Source organism: Somniosus microcephalus, chromosome 4, assembly GCF_052327205.1.
Source record: "Somniosus microcephalus isolate GS21.2 chromosome 4, FLI_Smic_1.0, whole genome shotgun sequence".
Classification (NCBI taxonomy): domain Eukaryota; kingdom Metazoa; phylum Chordata; class Chondrichthyes; order Squaliformes; family Somniosidae; genus Somniosus; species Somniosus microcephalus.
In genome coordinates this window covers 8,829,893-8,855,390 of record NC_140990.1, presented here as the reverse complement: position 1 = coordinate 8,855,390, position 25,498 = coordinate 8,829,893, and the positions used below count along the sequence as shown (strand labels likewise).

Below are 25,498 nucleotides of genomic sequence, written 5' to 3'. Positions count from 1 at the left end.
TTACTGTTTTTTCTGGCCAATTTATATGTCCTCTTATTGGATCTTATGCTATCCCTAATTTCCCTTGTTAGCCACGGTTGAGTCACCTCTTTATTTTTATTTTTATTATGCCAAACTGGGATGAACAAATTCTGCAGTTCATCTTTGAATGTTTGCCATTGCCTATCCACCGTCAACCCTTTGAGTGACATTCCCCAATCAATCCTATCCAACTTGCTCCTCAGACCATCGTAGTTTCCTTTATTTAAATTTAAGACCCTAGTCTCTGAGTCAACAACTTGATTCTCCACCTTAATGAAGAATTCGATCATATTATGATAACTCCGACCCAAGGGGCCTCGTACAACAAGATTGCTAATTAATCCTTTCTCGTTACATAATACCCAGTGTAAGATGGCCTGATCTCTGGTTGGTTCCTCGACATATTGGTCCAGGAAACCATCCCGTAAACACTCAAGGAATTCCTCCTCCACACTAGAGGACATGAGAGGGGGGGAGGGAGTCCCTTTAAATGTGGAGGAGGTGGGTGTCCCTTTAAATGTGGCGGGGTGGATGTCCCTTTAAATGTGGAGGGGGTGTGTGTCACTTTAAATGTGGAGGTGGTGGGTGTCCCTTTAAATGTGGAGGGGGTGGGTGTCACTTTAAATGTGGACGGGGTGGGTGTCCCTTTAAATCTGGAGAGGCGGGGCCGCGCATGCTCATTCGGCCCCACCACAAAACGAGGCCGCCTGCGCGGGGCCTCTGGGGAGAAGACGGAAGTCGGCCCGGGAAAGAGGCGAGATCAGCGGCCAGGTAAAGTAAAGTAAACTGTTGGGGAATCGATTTAAATCGAGGTGAGGGGGGAGCGGAGAGCGAAATTATAAAGTTAAATACCAGAAAAAGCAAACCTGAGAGTCGGGCGGGCCCTCCGCGGACGCCGAACGAAGCAGATTGAGCCGCGCGGGGTGACGGAGTGAGCCGGAACAATGTGATTGTGACTGACGGGAGCGTGGACCAATAGGAAGAGGGCTGAGCTGGGAGGACTGAACTGGGCGGCCTGGTCCTCCAGCCAATGGTGGCGCGGCTAGGGGGCGGGACCTTCCTCCCCGGCGCTGAGGCCCGATTGTGACGTCATCACAGGAAGAGGCCATTCAACGAAGGGGCTGCGGCCGCTCGATGCCGGGAGGGCGCTGGGACGGTGCGGTTTGTATTTTCTATTTATTTATCTCCCCGCCCGCGCTTCTCTCCGCTATATATAAAAAAAAAACCCTGATAAAACTCACTTTCCGCCGGTGATCCGGACTCTCGCGGTTGCCCGGGCCGACCCAGAATTGGAGGCCCTGCGCAGGCGCGGTAGCGACTGAACTTCGAGAGCGGAGCCCGGCGGCGCATGCGGAGTAGGGGGAGGGGCGGGGCCTGTTCAGAGGGGGAGGATGATTGACAGGGGCCCAGGGTGTGTGCTGAGCATGCGCGGTGCGGGCCGGGCGCCTGTGGAGCAGGAGGGGGCGGGGCCATGTGGCGCATGCGCGTGGTCAGCTGCAACTTTAGAGTCACAAAGGGACCGAATGTCTTCAAATCTCTTCCCTCTTCTAATTTCCTGTAAAACCAGTTTATAAAAGTCATCACTGAAAGTACATAGAAGATAGGACCCGGGCCCAGGGCCTGATTGACGGGAGCTTCCGCCCAATAGGGAGCGAGCGGGGCGGGGCTGGAGGAGCGAGCCGGCGGCGGGTCCTCCAACTAATCGGGGAGCCCGAGGGGCGGGACTTGCGCCGGCTGATTGGGACAGAGGAGGCTGACCGGAGATTTAATTTAAATGAATTTAATTTCCCGCCTGCTCCAACCGCCCACCCTGCAACGTCACGACGTCGCCGGCGTGCACTGACTGACACTGAGCTCTCCACCAATGAGCGAGGGGAGGCGGAGCCTGGAGGACTGACCCGAGGGGCTTTGGTCCTTGCCTGTGGAGGACCAATTTTAAAAGGACAGCGTCTCGAAATCAGGTGCTGTCTGCGTGTGAACCACCTCCTCCCAATTTCCTGCCAAGCGATCCCTGCGGGCACCACTCCACTCTAGGAGTGGCTCCTAGAATCAGACAGCGCAGAAGGAGGCCATTCAGCCCATCGTGCCTGTGCCGGCTCTTTGAAAGAGCTCTCCATTTAGTCCCACTCACCTGCTCTGTCCCCATAGCCCTGAAAATGTTTCTCCTTCAAGTATTTATCCAATTCCCCAGTGAACGTTATTATTGAATCTGCTTCCACCGCCCTTTCAGGCAGCGCATTCCAGATCACAACAACTCGCTGCGTAAATAAAATTCTCCTCACCTCGCCTCTGGTTCTTTTGTCAATGACCTTAAATCTGTGTCATAGAAACATAGAAGATAGGAGCAGGAGTAGGCCATTCGGCCCTTCGAGCCTGCTCCGCCATTCAACGAGGTCATGGCTGATCATCCAAACCCTAGCACCCGGTCCCTACACCGACAGCCATCCCACCCAAGCCCTATCCCCGTAACCCCACGTATTTAATCCCCCCTAACACTAAGGGCCAATTTTTATCATGGCCAATCAACCTAACCCGCACATCTTTGGACTGTGGGAGGAAACCCACGCAAACACGGGGAGAATGTGCAAACGCTCCTGCCACTGGAACCAGTTTCTCCTTATAAGCTACAGCTATACAAAGCCCTGGTTAGACCCCAGAGAGTGATAGAGTCATAACGGCACAGAAGGAGGCCATTCGGCCCATCGAGTCCATGCCAGCTCTCTGTAGAGCAATCCAGTCAGTCCCACTCCCCCGCTCTATCCCCGTAGCCCTGCAAGTTTATTTCCCCCAAGTGCCTATCCAGTCTCCCCTTGAAAACATTGAGTGTCTCCGCTTCCACCAGTTCCGTCGGCAGCGAGTTCCAGGTCCTCACCACTCGCTGCGTAAAAAAGTTTTTCCTCACATCCCCCCTGTATCTCTTGCCCAAAACCTTAAATCTGTGTCCCCTAGTCCTTGTACCATCAACTAGTGGGAGCAGCCTTTCCCCGTCTAGCCTATCCAAACCCGTCATAATCTTGTACACCTCTATCAAATCACCCCTCAACCTCCTTTGCTCTAATGAAAACAGATCCAGCTTCTCCAACCTGTCTTTGTAGCTAAGATCCCCCATCCCCAGAACCATTCTGGTAAATCTCCTCTGCACCCTCTCGAGGGCCTTCACATCCTTCCTAAAGTGTGGTGACCAGAACTGGACGCAATACTCCAGTTGTGGCCTAACCAGCGCTTTATAAAGGTTCAGCATAACTTCTCTACTTTTGTACTCAATACCTCTATTTATGAAGCCCAAGATCCCATATGCTTTGTTAACCACTCTCTCAATATGTCCCGCCACCTTCAGGGACCTATGCACATTAACTCCCAGGAACTCCCTGGAGCACTGTGTACAGTTCTGGGCACCGCACCTCAGAAAGGATATGCTGGCTTTGGAAGGAGTGCAGCACAGATTCACCAGAATGTTACCCGGGCTCCAAGGGTTAGATTATGAGGAGAGATTACATAAACTAGGCTTGTGTTCCCTGGAATCTAGAAGGTTAAGGAGTGATGGAGGATTTTAGGATTTTGAAAGGAATTGGTAGAGTAGATAGAGAGACTTTTTCTGCCGGTGGGGCATTCGAGGACAAGGGGACATCACCTTAAAATCAGAGCCAGGCCATTCAGGAGAGAAGTTGGGAAACACTTCTTCACACAAAGGGTGGTAGAAGTGTGGAACCCTCTCCCACAGAAAGCAGTCGATTCCAGCTCAATTAATCATTTTAAATCCCAGAGTGATAGATTTTTGCTAGACAAGGGAGCAAAGGGATATGGAGCCAAGGCAGGTGGGTGGAGTTAAGACACAGATCGACCATGATCTCATTGAATGGCGGAACAGGCTGGAGGGGCTGAATGGCCTCCTCCTGTTCCCATGCTCCTAGTTACTCTATCAAAACCCTCCATGTTTTGAACACCTCTATTAAATCTCCGCTGCACCTTCTCTGCTCCAAGGAGAACACATTTTTTGAGGATGTAACTGGTAAAATAGATAAGGGAGAACTAGTGGATGTGGTGTACTTGGACTTTCAGAAGGCTTTCGATAAGGTCCCGCATAAGAGATTAGCGTGTAAAGTTAAGGCACATGGGATTGGGGGCAAGGTATTGACTTGGACAGAGAACTGGTTGGCAGACAGGAAGCAAAGAGTTGGAATCAACGGGTCTTTTTCCGAGTGGCAGGCAGTGACTAGTGGGGTACTGCAGGGATCGGTCCTTGGACCCCAGCTATTCACAATATATATTAATGATCTAGACAAGGGAACTAGATGCAATATCTCCAAGTTTGCAGATGACACAAAGCTGGGTGGGTGTGTGAGCTGTGAGGAGGATGCCGAGAAACTCCAGCATGTTTTGGACAGGTTGGGTGATTGGGCAGAAGCATGGCAGATGCAATATAACGTGGATAAATGTGAGGTTATCCACTTTGGTGGCAAAAACAGGAAGGCAGATTATTATCTGAATGGCAATAGATTGGGAGAAGGGGTAGTGCAACGAGACCTGGGTGTCCTTGTGCACCAGTCGCTGAAGGTAAGCATGCAGGTGCAGCAGGCGGTTAAGAAGGCAAATGGTATGTTGGCCTTCGTAACGAGAGGGTTTAAGTACAGGAACAAGGATGTGTTGCTGCAGTTGTACAGGGCCTTGGTGTAACCACATTTTGAATATTGTGTGCAGTTTTGGTCGCCTCATCTGAGGAAGGATGTTCTTGCCTTGGAGGGAGTGCAGCAAAGATTCACCAGGCTGATACCTGGGATGGCAGGAATGACATATGAGGAGAGATTGGGTCGATTGGGCTTCTACTCGCTGGAGTTTAGAAGAATGAGGGGGGATCTCATCGAAACCTATAAAATTCTGTCAGGCCTGGACAGACTAGATGCAGGAAGGATGTTCCCGATGGTCGGGGAGTCCAGAACCAGGGGTCACAGTCTAAGGTTAAGGGGTAAGCCATTTAGGACAGAGATGAGGAGGAATTTCTTCACCCAGAGAGTGGTGAACCTGTGGAATTCTCTACCACAGAAGGCGGTGGAGGACAATTCATTAAATATATTCAAGAAGGAGTTGGATATATTTCTTAAGGCTAAAGGGATCAAGGGATATGGGGAGAAGGCAGGGACAGGGTACTGAGTTTGGATGATCAGCCATGATCGCATTGAATGGCGGAGCAGGCTCGAGGGGCCGAATGGCCTACTCCTGCTCCTATCATATATATATATATAGGTAGCCTGGATGAGGAGTTCATAGAATGTTTTCGGGATAGTTTCTTAGAACAGCACGTTCTGGAGCCAACCAGAGAGCAGGCTATACTAGACCTGGTATTGTGCAACGAGATAGGTTTAATTAATGACTTCATAGTGAAGGCGCCCCTAGGTAGCAGCGATCATAATATTGAATTTTACATTCAGTTTGAGGGAGAGACGAGCGGGTCCAAGACTAGTATTTTAAACTTAAATAAGGGCAATTATGAGGGCATGAAAGCAGAGCTAGCTAAAGTGAACTGGCAAATTAGGTTAAGGGATAGGTCAATAGAGTTGCAGTGGCAGACATTTAAGGGGATATTTCAGAATACACAGAATAGATACATTCCAACAAGAAAGAAAAATTCCACGGAGAGAAAGCTAGCTAGAAATATAAAAACAGATAATAAGAGTTTCTATAGATATTTAAAAAAGAAAAGAGATAACAAAGTGAGCGTTGGTCCTATAGAAAGTGAGTCTGGGGAATTAATAATGGAAAATAAGGAGATGGCAGTTGAATTGAACAGGTATTTTGCATCGGTCTTCACTATAGCGGATTCAAGTAACATCCCAGAAATAGCTGTAAATCAGGAAATGGAAGGGAGGGAGGAACGCAAGAAAATTACAATCACCAGGGAAGTGGTACTGAGCAAATTGTTGGAGCTGTGGGCTGACAAGTCCCCGGGGCCTGATGGACTTCATCCTAGGGTCTTAAAAGAAGTGGCTAGTGAGATAGTTTTAATTTTCCAAAATTCCCAAGCTTCAGGGAAGGTTCCATTAGATTGGAAAATAGTGAGTGTAACTCCTTTATTCAAAAAGGGAGAGAGACAGAAAACATGAAACTACAGGCCAGTTAGCTTAACATCTGTCATGGGGAAGATGTTAGAAGCTATTATTAAAGATGTTATAGCAGGGCACTTGGAAAAGTTCAAGGTAATGAGGCAGAGTCAACATGGTTTTGTGAAAGGGAAATCTTGTTTAACCAATTTATTGGAGTTCTTTGAGGAAGTAACATGTGCTGTGGATAAAGGGGAACTGGTGGATGTACTGTACTTAGATTTCCAGAAGGCATTTGATAAGGTGCCACATCAAAGGATATTGCAGAAAATAAAAGCTCATGGTGTAGGGAGTAACATGTTGGCATGGATAGAAGATTGGCTAGCTAATAGGAAACAGAGAGTAGGCATAAATGGGTCATTTTCTGGTTGGCAAGATGTAACGAGTGGTGTGCCACAGGGATCAGTGCTGGGACCTCAACTTTTTACATTTTATACAAATGACATGGATGAAGGGACCGAAGGCATGGTTGCTAAATTTGCTGATGACACAAAGATAGGTAGGAAAGTAAATTGTGAAGAGGACATAAGGAGGCTACAAAGGGATATAGATCAGTTAAGTGAGTGAGCAAAGATCTGGCAAATGGAGTATAATGTGGGAAAATGTGAAGTTGTCCATTTTGGCAGGAAGAATAAAAAAGAAGCATATTATCTAAATGGTGAGAGATTGCAGAGCTCTGAGATGCAGAGGGATCTGGGTGTCCTAATGCATGAATCGCAAAAGGTTAGTATTCAGGTACAACAAGTAATCAGGAAAGCTAATAGAATGTTATTGTTTATTGCGAGGGAAACTGAATACAAAAGTAGGGAGGTTATGCTTCAGTTATACAGGGCAGTATTGAGACCACATCTGGAGTACTGTGTACAGTATTGGTCTCCTTATTTAAGGAAGGATGTAAATGCGTTGGAAGCAGTTCAGAGAAGGTTTACTAGACTAATACCTGGAATGGGCGGGTTGTCTTATGAGGAAAGGTTGGACAGGCTAGGCTTGTATCCGCTGGAGTTTAGAAGAGTAAGAGGTGACTTGATTGAAACATATAAGATCCTGAGGGGTTTGGACAGGGTGGATGTGGAGAGGATGTTTCCTCTTGTGGGAGAATCTAGAACTAGGGGTCACGGTTTAAAAATAAGGGGTCGCCCATTTAAGACAGAGATGAGAATTTTTTTCTCAGAGGGTCGTGAGTCTTTGGAACTCTCTTCCTCAGAGGGCGGTGGAAGCAGAGTCTTTGAATATTTTTAAGGCAGAGGTAGATAGATTCTTGATAAGCAAGGGGGTGAAAGGTTATCGGGGGTAGGTGGGAATGTGGAGTAATCAGATCAGCCATGATCTTATTGAATGGCGGAGCAGGCTCGAGGGGCCGAGTGGCCTACTCCTGCTCCTAATTCATACGTATGTATGTAAAACAGAGAGTAGTGGTGAACAGTTGTTTATCGGACTGGTGGAAGGTACACAGTGGTGTTCCCCAGGGGTCGGTACCAGGACCACTGCTTTTCTTGATATATATTCATGACTTGGATGTGGGGGTACAAGGTACAATTTCAAAATTTGCAGATGATACAAAACTTGGAAGTATAGTGAACAGTGAGGAGGAAAGTGATAGACTTCAGGAAGACATAAACAGGCTGCTGAAATGGGTGGACACGTGGCAGATGAAATTTAACGCAGAAAAGTGCGAAGTGATACATTCTGGTAGAAAGAATGAGGAGCGGACATATAAATTAAATGGTACAATCCTAAAGAGGGTGCATGAACAGAGAGACCTGGGGGTATATGTGTGCACAAATCAATGAAGGTGGCAGGGCAGGTTGAGAAAGTGATTAAAAAAGCTTATGGGAACCTGGGCTTCATAAACAGAGGTATAGAGTACAAAAGTGTGGAAATTATGATGAACCTTTATAAAACACTGGTTCTGCCTCAACTGGAGTACTGTGTCCAATTCTGGACACCACACTTTAGGAAGGATGTGAAGGCCTTAGAGAGAAGGTGCAGTAAAGATTTACGAGAATGATTCCAGGAATGACTTGCGTGGATAGACTGGAGAAGCTGGGGTTGTTCTCCTTGGAGCAGAGAAGATTGAGAAGAGATTTGATAGAGGTGTTCAAAATCATGAGGGGTCTGGACAGAGCAGATAAGAGAGAAACTGTTAGCATTGACAGAGGGGTCGAGAACCAGAGGACACGGATTTAAGGTGATTGACAAAAGAAACAAAGTCGACATTTTTACGCAGTGAGTGGTTAGAATCTGGAATGCACTGCCTGAAAGGGTGGTGGAGGCAGACTCAATCACCGCTTTCCAAAGGGAGTTGGATAAAAACAAATTCCGGGCTACAGGGCAAGGGTGGGGGAGTGGGACTAGCTGAGAGTCGGCATGAGCTCGATGGGCTGAATGGCTGCCTTCCATGCTATAACCATTCTATGATTCTATCCTACAACATTCTCCCTCTTACCCCCTTTTACAGGGTTTTAGAAATGGAGCATTTACAGACAGGAAGCTCAGACCAAACATCACATCAAGAACAGACAGAGTCACTCGATTCATCAGGACCTGAATATCATCGGCCTTTGCACATGGAAGGAGAGAGCAGCAATCACAGCGCAGACAAACCACACACGTATTCCACGTGTGGACCCGGATTCAACCGATCATCCAATCTGCAGAGGCACAAGCGCAGCCACGCCAGGGAGAGACCGTGTAAATGTGGTGAGTGCGGGAAGGGATTCAGTAACCCCTCGAGGCTGGAGATTCACCGGCGCAGTCACACCGGGGAGAAGCCGTTCACCTGCATGTTGTGCGGGAAGGGATTCACTCGCTCCTCCCGCCTGCTGATGCACCAGCGAGTCCACACCGGGGAGAGGCTGTTCACCTGCACCGTGTGTGGGAAGGGATTCTCTCGGTCCTCCAGCCTGCTGACACACCAGCGAGTCCACACCGGGGAGAGGCAGTTCACCTGCACCATGTGTGGGAAGGGATTCTCTCGGTCCTCCAGCCTGCTGACACACCAGCGAGTCCACACCGGGGAGAGGCAGTTCACCTGCACCATGTGTGGGAAGGGATTCTCTCGGTCCTCCAGCCTGCTGACGCACCAGCGAGTCCACACCGGGGAGAGGCCATTCACCTGCACCGTGTGTGGGAAGGGATTCACTCGCTCCTCCCGCCTGCTAACACACCAGCAAGTCCACGCCTGATGGGAGTGGTTCGATTCTGCTGCTGTTAAATCACATCCAGGACTGAGCGATCTTCACTCTGGCGGTTGGGGTTTGTTGATACTGATGTGAATGGCCCACTCGAGCTGGGCTGGAGCTTAATATTTTGCATATATGTCAAGTAAATAAGCTTTGTTTCCAACATACAGTGTGTCGAGTCCTTGATGTCTGTAAGACGAGAGCTGACTTATGACTGTCGGGGGGCTGCTGCGGCCCTTTAAGAACTGCTGTCCTTGATCCTCTTAATTCAGGGAATCTCAGCTGAAATTATTTTGTAATAACATAATTAACTTTCAACGACAACCTCAAATTAACCTTTGACACAATTTGGGGTCAGATAGGACCCACAAGTCCTGACTAATCCTGGCTGGCAGTATTTACTGACTTGTGTAGAAGACACAATGGGACCTTCCATTCACCCACCAGAAAGGGCGGGGAACTCTCGCTGGATGAGCGAGAGTCCCCACATTTTTCAGGTACAATGATCCCCTGGGAACATGAACGAAGACAGATCCAGTAAGTGGTGTGGGAGTCACTGACCTACATTGGCTCCTGGTTAATAATTCTCATCCTGGTTTCCAAATCTCCCCATGGCCTCCTCACCCCTCTCTATCTCTGTAATCTCCTCCAGCTCTACACACCTCCGCCATATCTGTGCTCCTCCAATTCTGGCCCCTTGCCCGATTTCCATCGCTCCACCATTGGCGGCTGGGCCTTCAGCTGCCTGGGCCCCGAGCTCTGGAATTCCCTCCCGAAACCTCTCTCTCTCTCTCTCTCCTCTTCCTTTAGACCTTCATTAAATCCTCCCTCTTTGACCCAGCCTTTTGGTCGCCTGCCCCGATATCTATGCTCGGTGTCAGATTTTGTTTGGTGACGCTCCTCTGAGTTAGGACTTGGGAGGTTTTACTGTATAAAAGGTGCTATATAAATACAATCTGTTGTTGATGGAAATGCAGAATGTTAGTCATAGGGTTATACAGTACAGAAAGAGGCCCTTCGGCCCATCATGTCCATGCTGGCCATCAAGCCCTGTTTATTCTAATCCCATTTTCCAGCACTTGGTCCGTAGCCTTGTATGCTATGGCGTTTCAAGTGCTCATCTAAATGCTTCTTGAATGTTGTGAGGGTTCCTGCCTCTACCACCCTTTCAGGCAGTGAGTTCCAGATTCCAACCACCCTCTGGGTGAAAAGGTTTTTCCTCAAATCCCCTCTAAACCTCCTGCCCCTTACCTTGAAACTATACCCCCTGGTTATTGACCCCTCTACTAAGGGGAAAAGTTCCTTTCTATCTACCCTATCTATGCCCCTCATAATTTTGTACACCTCAATCAGGTCCCCCCCCTCAGCCTTCTCTGCTCTAAGGAAAACAACCCCAGCCTGTCCAGTCTCTCTTCATAGCTGAAGCGCTGCAGCCCAGGTAACATCCTGGTGAATCTCCTCTGCACCCTCTCCAATGCAATCACATCCTTCCTATAGTGTGGCGACCAGAACTGCACACAGTATTCCAGCTGTGGCCTAACTAGCATTTTGTACAGCTCCATCATAACCTCCCTGCTCTTACATTCTATGCCTCGGCTAATGAAGGCAAGTATCCCATATGCCTTTTTAACCACCTTCTCTACCTGTCCTGCTGCCTTCAGGGATCTATGTACATGCACACCAAGGTTCCTCTGATCCTTCCTAGGGTCATACCATTCATTATGTATTCCCTTGCCTTGTTAGTCCTCCCAAAATGCATCACCTCACACTTTTCAGGGTTAAATTCCATTTGCCACTGTTCTGCCCATCTGAGCAGCCCGTCTATATCCTCCTGTAACCTGAGGCTTCCCTCCTCGCTATTTACCACTCCACCAATTTTCGTGTCATCTGCGAACTTACTGATCATACCTCCTACATTCATATCTAAATCATTAATATACACTACAAACAGCAAGGGATCCAGCATTCGTAATAAGGTGGATGAATTAGCTGCGCAAATAAATGTAACCGGATATGATATAATTGGGATTATGGAAACATGGCTCAAGGAAGACCAAGTCTGGGAATACAGCATCCAGGGGTATTCAATATTCAGGAAGGACAGAAAAAAAGGAAAAGGAGGTGGGGTAGCATTTCTGGTTAAAGAGATTAACACAATAGTAAGGAAGGATATTAGCTCTGATGATGTGGAATCTATGGGCAGAGCTGAGAAATACCAAAGGGCAGAAAACATTAGTGGCAGTTGCATACAGACCCCCAAACAGTAATGCTGAGGTTGGGGATGGCATTAAATGGGAAAATAGAGACGCGTGCAGTTATCATGGGTGACTTTAATCTACATATAGATTGGGCTAACCAAATTAGTAACAATACTGTGGAGGAGAAATTCCTAGAGTGTATACAGGACGGTTTCCTGGACCAATATGTCGAGGAACCAACTAGAGATCAGGCCATCTTAGACTGGGTATTATATAATGAGAAAGGATTAATTAGCAATCTTGTGTGAGGCCCCTTGGGGAAGAGCGATCATAATATGATAGAATTCTTCTTTAAAATGGAGAGTGAAGTCGTTTACTCAGAGACTAAGGCCCTGAATTTAAATAAAGGAAACTACAATGGTATGAGGCACGAGTTGGTAGGATTGATTGGGGGATGTCACTCAAAGGGTTGACGGTGGATAGGCAATGGCAAACATTCAAAGACCGCATGGATGAACTACAGAATTTGTTCATCCCTGTTTGGCATAAAAATAAAACAAAAGGTGGCACAACCGTGGCTAACAAGGGAAATTAGGGATAGCATAAGATCCAAGGAGAGGAGATATAATTTGGCCAGAAAAAGCAGCAAACCTGAGAATTGGGAGCAGTTTAGGATTCAGCAAAGGAGGACAAAGGGATTAATTAAGAAGGGGAAAATAGATTATGAGAGTAAGCTTGCAGGGAACATAAAAACTGACTGTAAAAGCTTCTATAGATATGTGAAGATGAAAAGGTTGGTGAAGTCAAGTGTAGGTCCCTTGCGGTCAGAATCAGGGGAATTTATAATGGGGAATAAAGAAAAGGCAGACCAATTAAATACATACTTTGGTTCTGTCTTCACAAAGGAGGACACAAATAACCTCCCAGAGATGTCGAGGAACATAGGGTCTAATGAGAGAGGAATTGAATGAAGTCAGTATTTGTAGGAAAATGTTGTTAGAGAAACTGACGGGATTGAAGGCCGATAAATCCCCAGGGCCTGATAATCTACATCCTAGGGTACTTAAGGAAGTGGCCCTAGAAATAGTATATGCATTGCTGGTCATCTTCCAAAATTCTATAGACTCTGGAACAGTTCCCATGGATTGGAGGGTAGCTAATGTTACCCCACTATTTAAAAAAAGGTGGTAGAGAGAAAACGGGGAATTACAGACCGGTAAGTCTGACATCGGTAGTGGGGAAAATGCTAGAGTCCATTATAAAAGATGTAATAGCAGAGCACTTGGAAAACAGTGACAGGATCAGACAAAGTCAACATGGATTTACAAAAGGTAAACAACACCAAGTGGTGTTGACGTCATGACGTCCCACCACACGTCACCCACCCACAGCTCCCGCAATCTCTCTCCCTATTGGTCAGTGGACACGTCAATCCTGCCCGCTGCCCACAGTCCGGTGCCACTGCTCTTCAATGTAGTGCCATGGGATCTTTTACATCCACCTGAAAGAGCAGACGGGGGCCTCGGTTTAACATCTCATCCGAAAGACGGCATCTCTGACAGCGCAGCACTCTCTCAGTACTGGAGTGTCAGCCTAGATTTTTATGCTCAAGTCTCTGGACTGGGACTTGAACCCACGACCTTCTGACTCAGAGGTGAGAGTGCTGCCCACTGAGCTAAAGTGCCTGGAGCTAAGCCAGCTGGGATACTTGACATAGGATTACATCGGATATACGGCACAGAAACAGGCCATTCGGCCCAACCAGTCCATGCCGGTGTTTATGCTCCACTCGAGCCTCCTCCCGTCTTTCCTCATCTAAATCTATCAGCATAACCCTCGATTCCCTTCTCCCTCATATGCTTGTCTAGCCTCCCCTTAAATGCATCGATACTATTCGCTTCAACCACTCCCTGTGGCAGCGAGTTCCACATTCTCACCACTCTCTGGGTAAAGAAGTTTCTTCTGAATTGGATTTCTTGGTGACTATCTTATATTGAGGCCTCTAGTTATGCTCTTCCCCACAAGTGGAAACGTTCTCTCTGTATCCACTCTTATCAACATTTTTCATAATTTTAAAGACCTCTACTAGGTCACCCCTCAGCCTTCTGTTTTCAAGAGAAAAGAGACCCAGCCTGTTCATCCTTTCCTGATATGTATACCCTCGCATTTCTGGTATCATCCTTGTAAATCTTCTCTGCACCCTCTCCAGTGCCTCTATATCCTTTTTATAATATGGCGACCAGAACTGTACGCAGTACTCTAAGTGTGGTCTAACCAAGGTTCGATACAGGTTTAGCATAACTTCACTACTTTTCAATTCTATCCCTCGAGAAATAAACCCTAGTGCTTGGTTTGCTTTTTTTATGGCCTTGCTAACCTGTGTCACAACTTTTAGTAATTTGTGTATTTGTACTCCGAGATCCCTTTGTTCCTCTATCCCACCTGGACTCGCACCCTCCAAGTGATAAGTGACCTCCCCATTCTTCCAACCAAAATGTAATACCTCACATTTATCTGTTCAGCCTTGGTCAGTCTGCAAAAACTCTGAAATGTTTAATAATGAAATCAGGGAGTCAAAAAGCTCAGGTGAGGCAGTTTAAAAAGACAGTCCCTGACCAGAGATTACTGGATGCTGACACTCGGTGCTCATGAGGATAGAATGTCCCATTCCCCAGGCACGGACATCCAGCACCTCGATCACAGCAACAATTCACAAAACAATGGCAATATAACTTGATGTGGAGATGCCGGAGTTGGACTGGGGTGGACAAATGTAAAAAGTCACACAACACCAGGTTATAGTCCAACAGCTTTATTTGAAATCACAAGCTTTCGGAGCGCTGCTCCTTCGTCAGGTGAAGTGGAGAAATGCATAAAGACACAGCTTATATAGTCAGAGAATCATGTCAGATGTTTACAGGTAACCTTTCCAACTGCCATGATTCTCTGACTATATAAGCTGTGTCTTTATGCATTTCTCCACTTCACCTGAAGAAGGAGCAGCGCTCCGAAAGCTTGTGATTTCAAATAAAGCTGTTGGACTATAACCTGGTGTTGTGTGACTTTAAATATAACTTGGAGCAGAGACGGTTAAGTGGAGCTGTGATCAAGGTGCTCAAAATTATGAGGGGTTTTGATCGAGCAAACAAGGAGAAGCTGTTGTCACTGGCAGGAGGGTCGGTAACGAGAGGACACAGATTTCAGATCATTGGCAAAAGAATCGAGAGAGGAAATGAGGAGACATTTTTTTACACAGCGAATTGTGATGATCTGGAATGCACTGCCTGAATGGGAGGTGGAAGCAGATTCAACAGTAACTTTCTAAAGGGAATTGGATATATACTAAAGGCAGAAATTTGCAGGGCTGTGGGGAAAGAGCAGGGCAGTGGGACTAATTGCATCGCTCTTTCAGAGAGCCGGCACCAGCACAATGGGCCGAAAGGCATCCTACTGTGCTCTATGATTCTATAAAATCAGCTTCTCTCTGCACACGGGTACTGAGAGAACAGGGAATAATCTTTAAATCCAGCCCAGTTATTGGGGGCTCTTAACATTAACAAGCCCCAGTTGCCTGAATTAACATGGTTCAGTCCTGGATGTGATTAAAGGCATCGAAAACAGTGGAATCGACCCACCGCAGTCACAATGTGGACACTCTGGTGTGTCAGCGGGTGGGATACACCAGGGAATCCCTTTCCACACACTGAGGCTGACTCTAATGATTGGGAGTGCTAAAGTTTCGGATACTAGATAATCAAGCTCACAAGAACACAGATTGTCGCTCCAGGCTTTATTAAGAGCGCTGCATAACACAGATCGGGTGATAATTCCCTCAATCTGGAGAATAGAAGTACAGTGGATTCACGCGCGATCTTCTCGAGTCTGTTCCAACTGACAACGGCTTAAGTGGCCTGTTCTTGTACACAAGCTTGGTTACCGCTCAGGAAATGGGATTGTTTGGACCCGTCTGTTGACCGCCTCCTGAACTCCCGCTAATTCAGGGAATTTAGTCCATCTGTGACCAGACTATAACCACAAGCCCGTCTGGTTATCACACCTATACGGTCCGTGAGGTTATTATTAGATTCACACCCAGATGTTGTGCCTTCACTTGTCTGGCACTTCATCCCATAACACGGGTACAGGGGCTCAGTAATATTTCATTCATCAGAAAAAGACAAAGTACAACAACATACTGGTCAGCTTAACAGAATCTCATCATATTTATGTGGCTATAAATATAAAAGTCACTAATAAATCCAGGAGGGAATTCAGGAGAAACTTTTTTACCCAGAGAATGGTGAGAATGGGGGACTCACTACCACAGGGAATAGTTGAGGTTGTCGTCGATCGTGTCTTCACACTGTTCCCTTTGGGGAACTGTATGAAGTGGTGGAAGTATTTCTGGCCGTGTTAATGCTCCTTCTGTGACCGTAACCATCTTCATACCAGCCATTAGGGTGGTTAGTCCTATGGCGGGAGGGTTTTACGGGCTCCCACAACCCATACGAGGTGGGGGGGCACCCACACCCACGGACGCAAGTATCCCGCTGGATGTCAACCCAGAATTTAGAGCCGGAGCTCCGACTCCACTTGCCGGGACTGTCTGGAGTGGGGTTCGAAACCCTACACCTGGCCCAGCGGCGGGGATGCTACCACTACGCCAAAGGCCCACTCCCAGTGGTTGAGGTGAACAGCATAGGTGGATTTATGGGGAAGACACAGGAGGGAGAAAGGAATGGGAGGAGATGTTGATCGGGTTAATTCAAGTAGGGTGGGTGTGGGACATAAACACTGTGAAATAAAGAATAGATTTGCCTTTCTAATCTAGGCTTTATTAACTTAAAAATCCTGTAGCACATCTTCAACACCCAGTCCCAACTAAAGGCTGGAAAGAACTGAATTTAAGATGGCCACCACAAATCACATGACATCAACTACCAATGGGATTACAGCATATATCCCAAGGCAGGAAACAAACAACCAATCACAATACTTCTTACTAAACATAAAGAATAATCACCACATTCACCCCTCCTTTTAAAATATACTCCAACCTAAATAACCTTTACAATTTATAATTAATTATTTACAACTAAAACTATGCACAGACAAAATAAAACTATTCAACATGGCACAATACTAAGTGAGCAACAACAAATAGTAACATTGCACATAAGTATTAAGTATCTCTCAACTAAAACAATATAATATAATATTTCAACAATTTTAAAACATTACTATCAATTTAAAAGTCAATTTTCAATCGGTCGACCGGATATCTTGTTCATGTCGACCTTCTCAACCTTGGTGAAATTCCTTGCCCTCCCACACCAGGAGACACAGAAGTATCTTCTGCAGGAAGGCTATCCATATCCCGATTTTCAACGGTTTCCGGATTAGAAATCCCATCAGGAGGTAAACTGGGACGGTCATGAACATCCATCGAGGGCTGACTAATAGAAGTATAATTATCTGCAGTCGGATTGGAAATATTCGTAGTATCTGTAACAGCATCCACATTATCTGAATCATGACTATTGTTAATATCCTCAGAAGAGGGCTGGCCACCACAAGGAGCCAAGTCTTTAATTGAAACGGTACTTTCTTTCCCATCTTGGAATCGAATATGAGCATATTGGGAATTTGCCTCCAACAGCTCCACCTCCTCCACTAAAGGATCATATTTTGACAATCTAACATGGCGTCGAAGCAGCACAGGTCCCTGCATAGTAAGCCATGAAGGTACCGAATATCCCGTAGTAGATCTCCGCGGATAGTTAAAGAGCCTTTCATGGGGGGTCACATTAGTAGCCGTTGAAAGCAATGATCTAATGGAATGCAGGGCATCAGACAGTACCATTTCCCACTGTGTATTCTTAAGGTTCCGGGATGTCAAAGCCAACATAACTGCCTTCCAGATCACCCCATTGTATCGTTCGCACTGTCCATTACCCTGGGGATTATACGGGGTAGTTCTGCTAGTAGAAATTCCCCATCTCTGAAGGTATTCCTTCAACTGGGAAGACATAAAAGAACTTCCCTGATCCGAATGGATATACGCAGGCATCCCAAAGATGACAAAAAGTTGAGTCAGACATTTGATAACTGTAGCAGCTGATACATCTGCGCAAGGAAAAGCAAAAGGGAACCTTGAAAACTCATCCACAACAGTAAATATATATCGGTTTTGAGTAGTTGAAGGAAGAGGCCCCTTGAAATTGATGCTCAAACGTTGAAAAGGAGAAGTAGCCTTTATAAGATGAGCTCGTTGAGGCTTAAAGAAATTCGGTTTACACCGAGCACAGATAGAACATGATGAAGTCATCCGCTTGACGTCTTCAACTGAAAAGGGCAAATTCTTACTGCGTACGAAATGTATCATCCTCGTAACCCCAGGATGGCATAAGGCATTGTGAAGATTAATAAGCGTATCTCCGTGAATCACAGAACAATAAGCCCTCGACAGCGCATCAGCAGCAACATTATCCTTCCCCGGACGATAAACTATATCAAAATGGTAACATGCCAACTCAATCCTCCACCTCATTATTTTATCATTCTTAATCTTTCCAAAATGTTTGACATCAAACATAAAGGACACAGACTTTTGATCAGTTACCAACGTAAAATGTCGCCCCGATAAATAATGTCTCCATTTACGCAGTGCTTCTACTATTGCATACGCCTCTTTCTCTATTGAAGAATGCCTTTTTTCACTATTGTTCAAGGTACGTGAGAAAAAGGCCACAGGTCTTCCATTTTGGTTCAGAGTAGCCCCAATTGCAAAATCAGAAGCATCCGTCTCAATCACAAAAGGAACCTGCTCATCAATAGAATGCACAACTGCTCCAAGGATATCCTTTTTAAAATTATCAAAACACGTCCTGGCCTCCCATGATAGAGGATATGTCGTAACCCGAATAAGAGGCCAGATCTTCTGTGAAAAATTTGCAATCCAATTAGAATAGTAAGAAAACAGTCCAACAACTCATTGCAAAGCCTTAGAATTAGTAGGACAAGGTAAATCAATCAATGGTCACAGACGTTCTGGGTCTGGTTTAATCTTGTTTCCCGAGATAATGTACCCCAGTAGATTTACCTCAGTGGTCAAAAAGGTACACTTCTCTTTATTGAAAGTTAAACCAACTTTTTCCGCAGCTTGAAGGAATCTTTCTAAATTAGAATCATGCTCCACCCTTGATTTGCCACACACCGTGATGTCATCTAAGTATGAAAAGGTGTCAGAGAGAGAGTTATCACTTATAAAAGCATCCATTGCCCGTTGAAAACAAGCAACACCATTAGTGACACCAAATGGTATTCGGCAAAACTGATACAGCTTTCCACCAGCCTCAAAGGCCGTATATGGTTGATCCTTCTTAACAATAGGAATCTGATGATAAGCACTCTTTAGGTCAATAGTGCTAAAAACCTTATACTGAGATACTTTATTGATAAGCTCATCAATCTTAGGCAAAGGGTATGCATCTAATTGAGTATACCTATTAATAGTTTGGGAATAGTCTATCACCATTCGTTTCTTATGTCTCTCGTTAGTCGTGACAACTACCTGTGCCCGCCAAGGCGAACAACTAGGTTCAATGATTCCTTCCAATAAGAGACGTTGAACTTCAGAATTAATAAATTCTCTATCCTGACTGCTATACCTTCTTGACTTGGTAGCAATTGGCTTACAATCCGGCATCAAATTGGAAAAAAGTGATAATGGAGAAATGGATAAAGAGGTTAATCCACAAATAGATAAAGGTGGCTTAGTCCCGCCAAATGAAAGACTGAGAGACTCGTGTAACTGAAGCACATCATGACCAATCAAAATATCCGCACAGAGATTAGGCAATACAGATAGGCGTATATCAGTATACGTATTACCTAGAAGAATCAATTTCACAAGGCAACAACCAGCTACTTGTGAAGTGAGAGTCGTCTGAGCCATACACACCTGATAGGAAACAGGCGAAATTTTCAAATGCTTCTCCTTTGCAAACTGAAGACTTATAAAACTCTCGGTACTGCCCGTATCTATAAGGGCCTTCACTTCCAACCCATTAACTTGGGCCGTAACTATAGCTTTGTTTAGGCCATGAGCAAATGCAGCAGAAATTGATGCAATAAACACCCTATCTAAAGGCTGAATAGTCACAGAGGAGGTAATTGAACCTGATGATTTACACACACGTGCGTAATGACCTCTCTTGCCGCATTTACTACACACAGCCTCCCGAGCAGGACACTTCAGACGAGGGTGCCGGACGTTCCCACAAAAATAACACTTCTGAATCCTAGAGGCAACAGCCGCTGAAGTAGAAACTGTTTCAGAATCTAGTAAACCACTCCTATTAAGTCCACATAATTCCTTTTCATCCGGAACTACCAAAACCACAGTCACAGGCCGATTAAAAAAAGCATAAGAATCCGAACTTCTCTGAGCCACATCCAATGTAGAAGCTTGCTCAAAAGCACTCTTAAGATCCAAAGTCTTATTTTCTAACAACCGCTGATGAATTGATCTAGACAGTAATCCATTAATAAAAGCATCCCGTACCGATTCTTCCTTATATTCTTCAGCCGTCACGGCCTTATACTTACAGTTAACACTAAGGCAGTGCTTGTAAATAAGTATCCAAAGATTCTCCCACCTGCTGCCTACGGGCAGATAGAAGGTGACGTGCAAATACCTCATTCTTTGGTTTAACAAAAATCTTTTCCAATGTAGAAATAGCCACTTCGTAAGTCCAAAATATACTTATACACATCCGGAGCAATGTAGTTGATCAGCATATTCAGCTTATTTAGAGACTCTTGATCCAACACGCCCAAAAAGTTTTTAAATGTACAATACCAATGTTTCCATTTATCATCCACTCCTGCAGAATTAGGGTCAGCATTGAATCGTTCTGGTTGAAGATATCGCTCCATTCTGACATAAAGTTAATAAATTAAAATAAAGAATAGATTTGCCTTTCTAATCTAGGCTTTATTAACTTAAAAATCCTGTAGCACATCTTCAACACCCAGTCCCAACTAAAGGCTGGAAAGAACTGAATTTAAGATGGCCACCACAAATCACATGACATCAACTACCAATGGGATTACAGCATATATCCCAAGGCAGGAAACAAACAACCAATCACAATACTTCTTACTAAACATAAAGAATAATCACCACACACTGGCATGGACCAGTTGGGCCGAATGGCCTGTTTCTCTGCTGTACATTCTGTGTAACACCATCTAAGGATAAGGGGTAAGCCATTTAGGACAGAGATGAGGAGGAATTTCTTCACCCAGAGAGTGGTGAACCTGTGGAATTCTCTGCCACAGAAGGCAGTAGAGGCCAATTCATTAAATCTCTTCAAGAAGGAGTTGGATATATTTCTTCAAACTAAAGGGATCAAGGGATATGGGGAGAAGGCAGGGACAGGGTACTGAATTTGGATGATCAGCCTTGATCTCATTGAATGGCAGAGCAGTCTCGAGGGGCCGAATGGCCTACTCCTGCTCCTATCTTCTATGTTTCTATGAACAGTGAAACAAAGGGAATCATCAGCACAACAATCTTAAACATTAAACAGCAGTACAAGAATTTATAAAACATTCATCCATTCCATGTTCATGTCACCCCAGCTGTCTCCAGTGCCCTGCGCTACAGAACAATGTGAACTCGCTGGTGTGTCAGCAGGTGAGAAGACCGAGTGAATCCCTTCCCACACACAGAGCAGGTGAACGGCCTCTCCCCAGTGTGAACTCGCTGGTGTCTGTTCAGATTCCTGGAGCTTTTAAAGCTCATCCCACAGACAGAACATGTAAATGGTCTCTGATCGGAGTGAACTTGCTGGTGTTGCTTAAGATCTTCAGAGGTTTTAAAGCTCATCTCACAGACAGAACATTTAAATAGTCTCTCATCAGTGTGATATCGCTGGTGTGTCAGTAGGTGGGATGACCGAGTGAATCCCTTCCCACACACGGAGCAGGTGAATGGCCTCTCCCCAGTGTGAACTTGCTGGTGTCTCACCAGGCTTGATGACTGAGTGAATCCCTTCCCACACATGGAGCAGGTGAATGGTCTCTCCCCAGTATGAACTCGCTGGTGTCCGTTCAGATCCCCAGAGGTTTTAAAGCTCTTCCCACAGACAGAACATGTAAATGGTCTCTCATCAGTGTGATATTGTTGGTGTCTCAACAGGTTGGATGACTGAGTGAATCCCTTCCCACACACGGAGCAGGTGAACGGTCTCTCCCCAGTGTGATATTGCTGGTGTCTCAACAGGTTGGATGACTGAGTGAATCCCTTCCCACACACGGAGCAGGTGAACGGTCTCTCTCCTGCTCTCTCCAGCTGGTGTCCTTTCAGCTCCTGGGACATTTGAAAGCTTTCCCCACAGTCGGAATGTTTCACTGGCCTCTCCCCAGTGTGAACTCGCTGGTGTGCCAGCAGATTCGAGGACCGAGTGAATCTCTTCCCACACACGGAGCAGTTGAACAGAATCTCTCCTGCTCTCTCCAGCTGGTGTCTCTTCAGGTCCTGGGACCTTTTAAATCTCTTCCCACAGTCAGAACATTTAATCTCATCACTGTGAACAAGCTAGTGTCTCAGGAGGGTGGCAGAATGAGAGAATCGCTTCAAAAACACGGAGCAGGTCAACGGTTTCTCATCGGTGTGGACAAGCTGGTGTCTCAGCAGCATGGAGGGTGCAATTAATCCCTTCCCACACACGGAGCGGGTTAAAGGTCTCTCCCTAGTGTGAACTTGCTGGTGTATCATCGGAGCGGATGGCTGAGTGAATCCCTTCCACACACGGGGCCGGTGAACGGGTTTCCCCCAGTGTGTAGGCACTGGTGTCGCTTCAGGTATTTGTAGATTTTGAAGCTCTTTCAGAACATTTAAAAGGTTTCTCATCAGTGTGAACTCACGGGTGTGCCAGCAGACTGGAGGAGCGACTGAATCAGGTCCTGAGGAATCACGTAACTGTCAGAATTTGAGGTGATGTTTGGTTTGAGCTTCCTGTCTGTAAATGCTCCACTTCTAAAACCCTGTAAAAGGAGTGTAGAAAGGGTAAGGGGGAAGCAGGAATTTTATGGGCTAATTTTGACTCAAAGAACAAACAGGGTAGAGCCGGTCCCACTTGTGTCCAGCCATGCCCACAATAACCAGTGGGCCAGAAACAACCCAATCCACCTCAAGGACTTGGCCCTGAAGTCAAATCAAGTCTCATCAAATGACATCCTTTGTGACTGTGACAAAAGTAAACTATCCCTCCTCGTCCTTCCTGACTTGTCTGCAGCCTTTGACACGGTTGACCACTCCATCCTTCTCCAACGCCTCTCCACCGTCGTCCAGCTGGGTGGGACTGCACTCGCCTGGTTCCATTCTTATCTATCTAATCGTAGCCACAGAATCACCTGCAACGGCTTCTCTTCCCGCTCCCGCATCGTTACCTCTGGTGTCCCCCAAGGATCTATCCTTGGGCCCCTTCTATTTCTCATCTAAATGCTGCCCCTTGGTGACATCATCTGAAAACACAGCATCAGTTTCCACATGTACGCTGACGACACCCAGCTCTACCTCACCACCACTTCTCTCGACCCCTCCACAATCTCTAATCCGGTTCTGGGTGAGCAGAAATTTTCTCCAATTAAATAATTGAAGACTAAAGCAATTGTTTTCGGTCCCTGCCACAAACTCTGTTCCCGAGCCACTGACTCCATCCCTCTCCCTAACATCTCTCTGAGGCTGAACCACACTGTTCACAACCTCGGTGTCATATTTGACCCTGAAATGAGCTTACGAACACATATCCGCAGCATAACAAAGACCGCCTATTTCCACCTCTGTAACATGGCCCGTCTCCACCCCTGCCTCAGCTCATCCGCTGCTGAAACCCTCATCCGGCCCTTTGTTACCTCTAGACTCGACTATTCCAACGCACTCCTGGCTGGCCTCCCACATTCTACCCTATGTAAACTTGTGGTCATCCAAAACTACCCGTGTCGTAACTCAACGCCGAGTCCCGTTCACCCATCACCCCTGTGCTCGCTGATCTACATTGGCTCCCGGTTAAGCAATGATTCGATTTCAAAATTCTCATCCTTGTTTTCAAATCCCTCCATGGCCTCGCCCCTCCCTATCTTAGTTATTCCCTTCAGCCTCACAACCACCCGCCCCCCGCGATAGAATCACAGAAAAATTACGGCACAGAAGGAGGCCATTCGGCCCATCTTGTCCGTGCCGGCCGATTAAGTGCTATCCACACTAATCCCACTTTCCAGCACTTGGTCCGTAGCCTTGTAGGTTACGGGACTTCAAGTGCATATCCAAGTACTTTTAAAATGTGATGAGAGTTTCTGCCTCTACCACCCTGTCAGGCAGTGAGTTCCAGACCCCCACCACCCACTGGGTGAAAACATTTCTCCTCAACTCCCCTCTAAACCTCCGACCAATTACTTTAAATCTACGCTCCCCTGGTTGTGGACCCCTCTGCCAAGGGAAATAGGTCCTTCCTATCTCGGCCCCTCAGAATTTTATGCACCTCAATCAGGTCTCCCCTCAGCCTCCTCGGTTCCAAAGAAAACAACCTCCTCCCCCGCCCCCGAGACACCTGCGTTCCTCCAATTCTGCCCTCTTGAGCATCCCTGATTATAATCGCTGCACCATCAGTGGCCGTGTCTTCTGTTGCCTCGGCCCTAAGCTCTGGAAGTCCCTCTCTGAACCTCTCCGCCTCTCTTTCATAGAAAACAGGAGCAGGAGTCGGCCATTCGGCCCCTCGAGCCTGCTCCGCCATTCAATGAGATCATGGCTGATCAAAAACCACCTCTGTGACCAAGCTTTTGGCCATGTGCCCGAATTTCTCCTTCTGTGGCTCGGGGTCACATTTTTCAATGTCTTACAATACTCCTGTGCAGCGCCTTGGGACATTTTCCTACGTTAAAGGCGCTATAGAAATACAAGTTGTTGTTGTTCTCATTGTTGGAGGAGAGCTCTGAACAGGCCCCACCCCCTCCCCCTACTCCGCATGCGCCGCTCCAAGGTGAGCGCGGGCTCTGAACAGGCCCCGCCCCCTCCCCCTACTCCGCATGCGCCGCTCCAAGGTGAGCGCGGGCTCTGAACAGGCCCCGCCCCCTCCCCCTGCTCCGCCTGCGCCGCTCCAAGGTGAGCGCGGGCTCTGAACAGGCCCCGCCCCCTCCCCCTACTCCGCACGCGCCGCTCCAAGGTGAGCGCGGGCTCTGAACAGGCCCCGCCCCCTCCCCCTACTCAGCATGCGCCGCTCCAAGGTGAGCGCGGGCTCTGAACAGGCCCCACCCCATCCCCCTACTCCACATGCGCCGCTCCAAGGTGAGCGCGGGCTCTGAACAGGCCCCGCCCCCTCCCCCTACTCAGCATGCACCGCTCCAAGGTGAGCGCGGGCTCTGAACAGGCCCCGCCCCCTCCCCCTACTCCGCATGCTCCGCTCCAAGGTGAGCGCGGGCTCTGAACAGGCCCCACCCCATCCCCCTACTCCACATGCGCCGCTCCAAGGTGAGCGCGGGCTCTGAACAGGCCCCGCCCCCTCCCCCTACTCCGCATGTGCCGCTCCAAGGTGAGCGCGGGCTCTGAACAGGCCCCGACCCCTCCCCCTACACCGCATGCGCCGCTCCAAGGTGAGCGCGGGCTCTGAACAGGCCCCGCCCCCTCCCCCGCATGCGCCGCTCCAAAGTGAGCGCGGGCTCTGAACAGGCCCCGCCCCCTCCCCCTACTCCGCATGCGCCTCTCCAAAGTGAGAGCGGGCTCTGAACAGGCCCCGCCCCCTCCCCTTCATGCGCCGCTCCAAGGTGAGCGCGGGCTCTGAAGAGGCCCCGCCCCTTCCCCTACTCCGCATGCACCGCTCCAAGGTGAGCGCGGGCTCTGAACAGGCCCCGCCCCCTCCCCCTACTCCGCATGCGACTCTCCAAAGTGAGCGCGGGCTCTGAACAGGCCCCGCCCACTCCCCCTACTCCGCATGCG

The 25,498-nt window shown here is 47.3% G+C and overlaps 1 protein-coding gene across 1 annotated transcript in view; it reads left to right on the top strand.

Annotated features, from left to right (window-relative positions):
* Positions 1–688: 688 nt before the first annotated feature.
* LOC147118250 (uncharacterized) overlaps positions 689–25,498 on the top strand; it is a 70,851-nt gene continuing 46,041 nt past the window's right edge. Inside the window, exons 1-2 of the mRNA XM_085984344.1 lie at positions 689–792; positions 8,575–9,260. Of these exons, the coding sequence (XP_085840470.1) occupies positions 695–792; positions 8,575–9,260 (784 nt within the window). The 5' untranslated portion in view covers positions 689–694. The remainder of the gene's footprint in view (positions 793–8,574; positions 9,261–25,498) is intronic.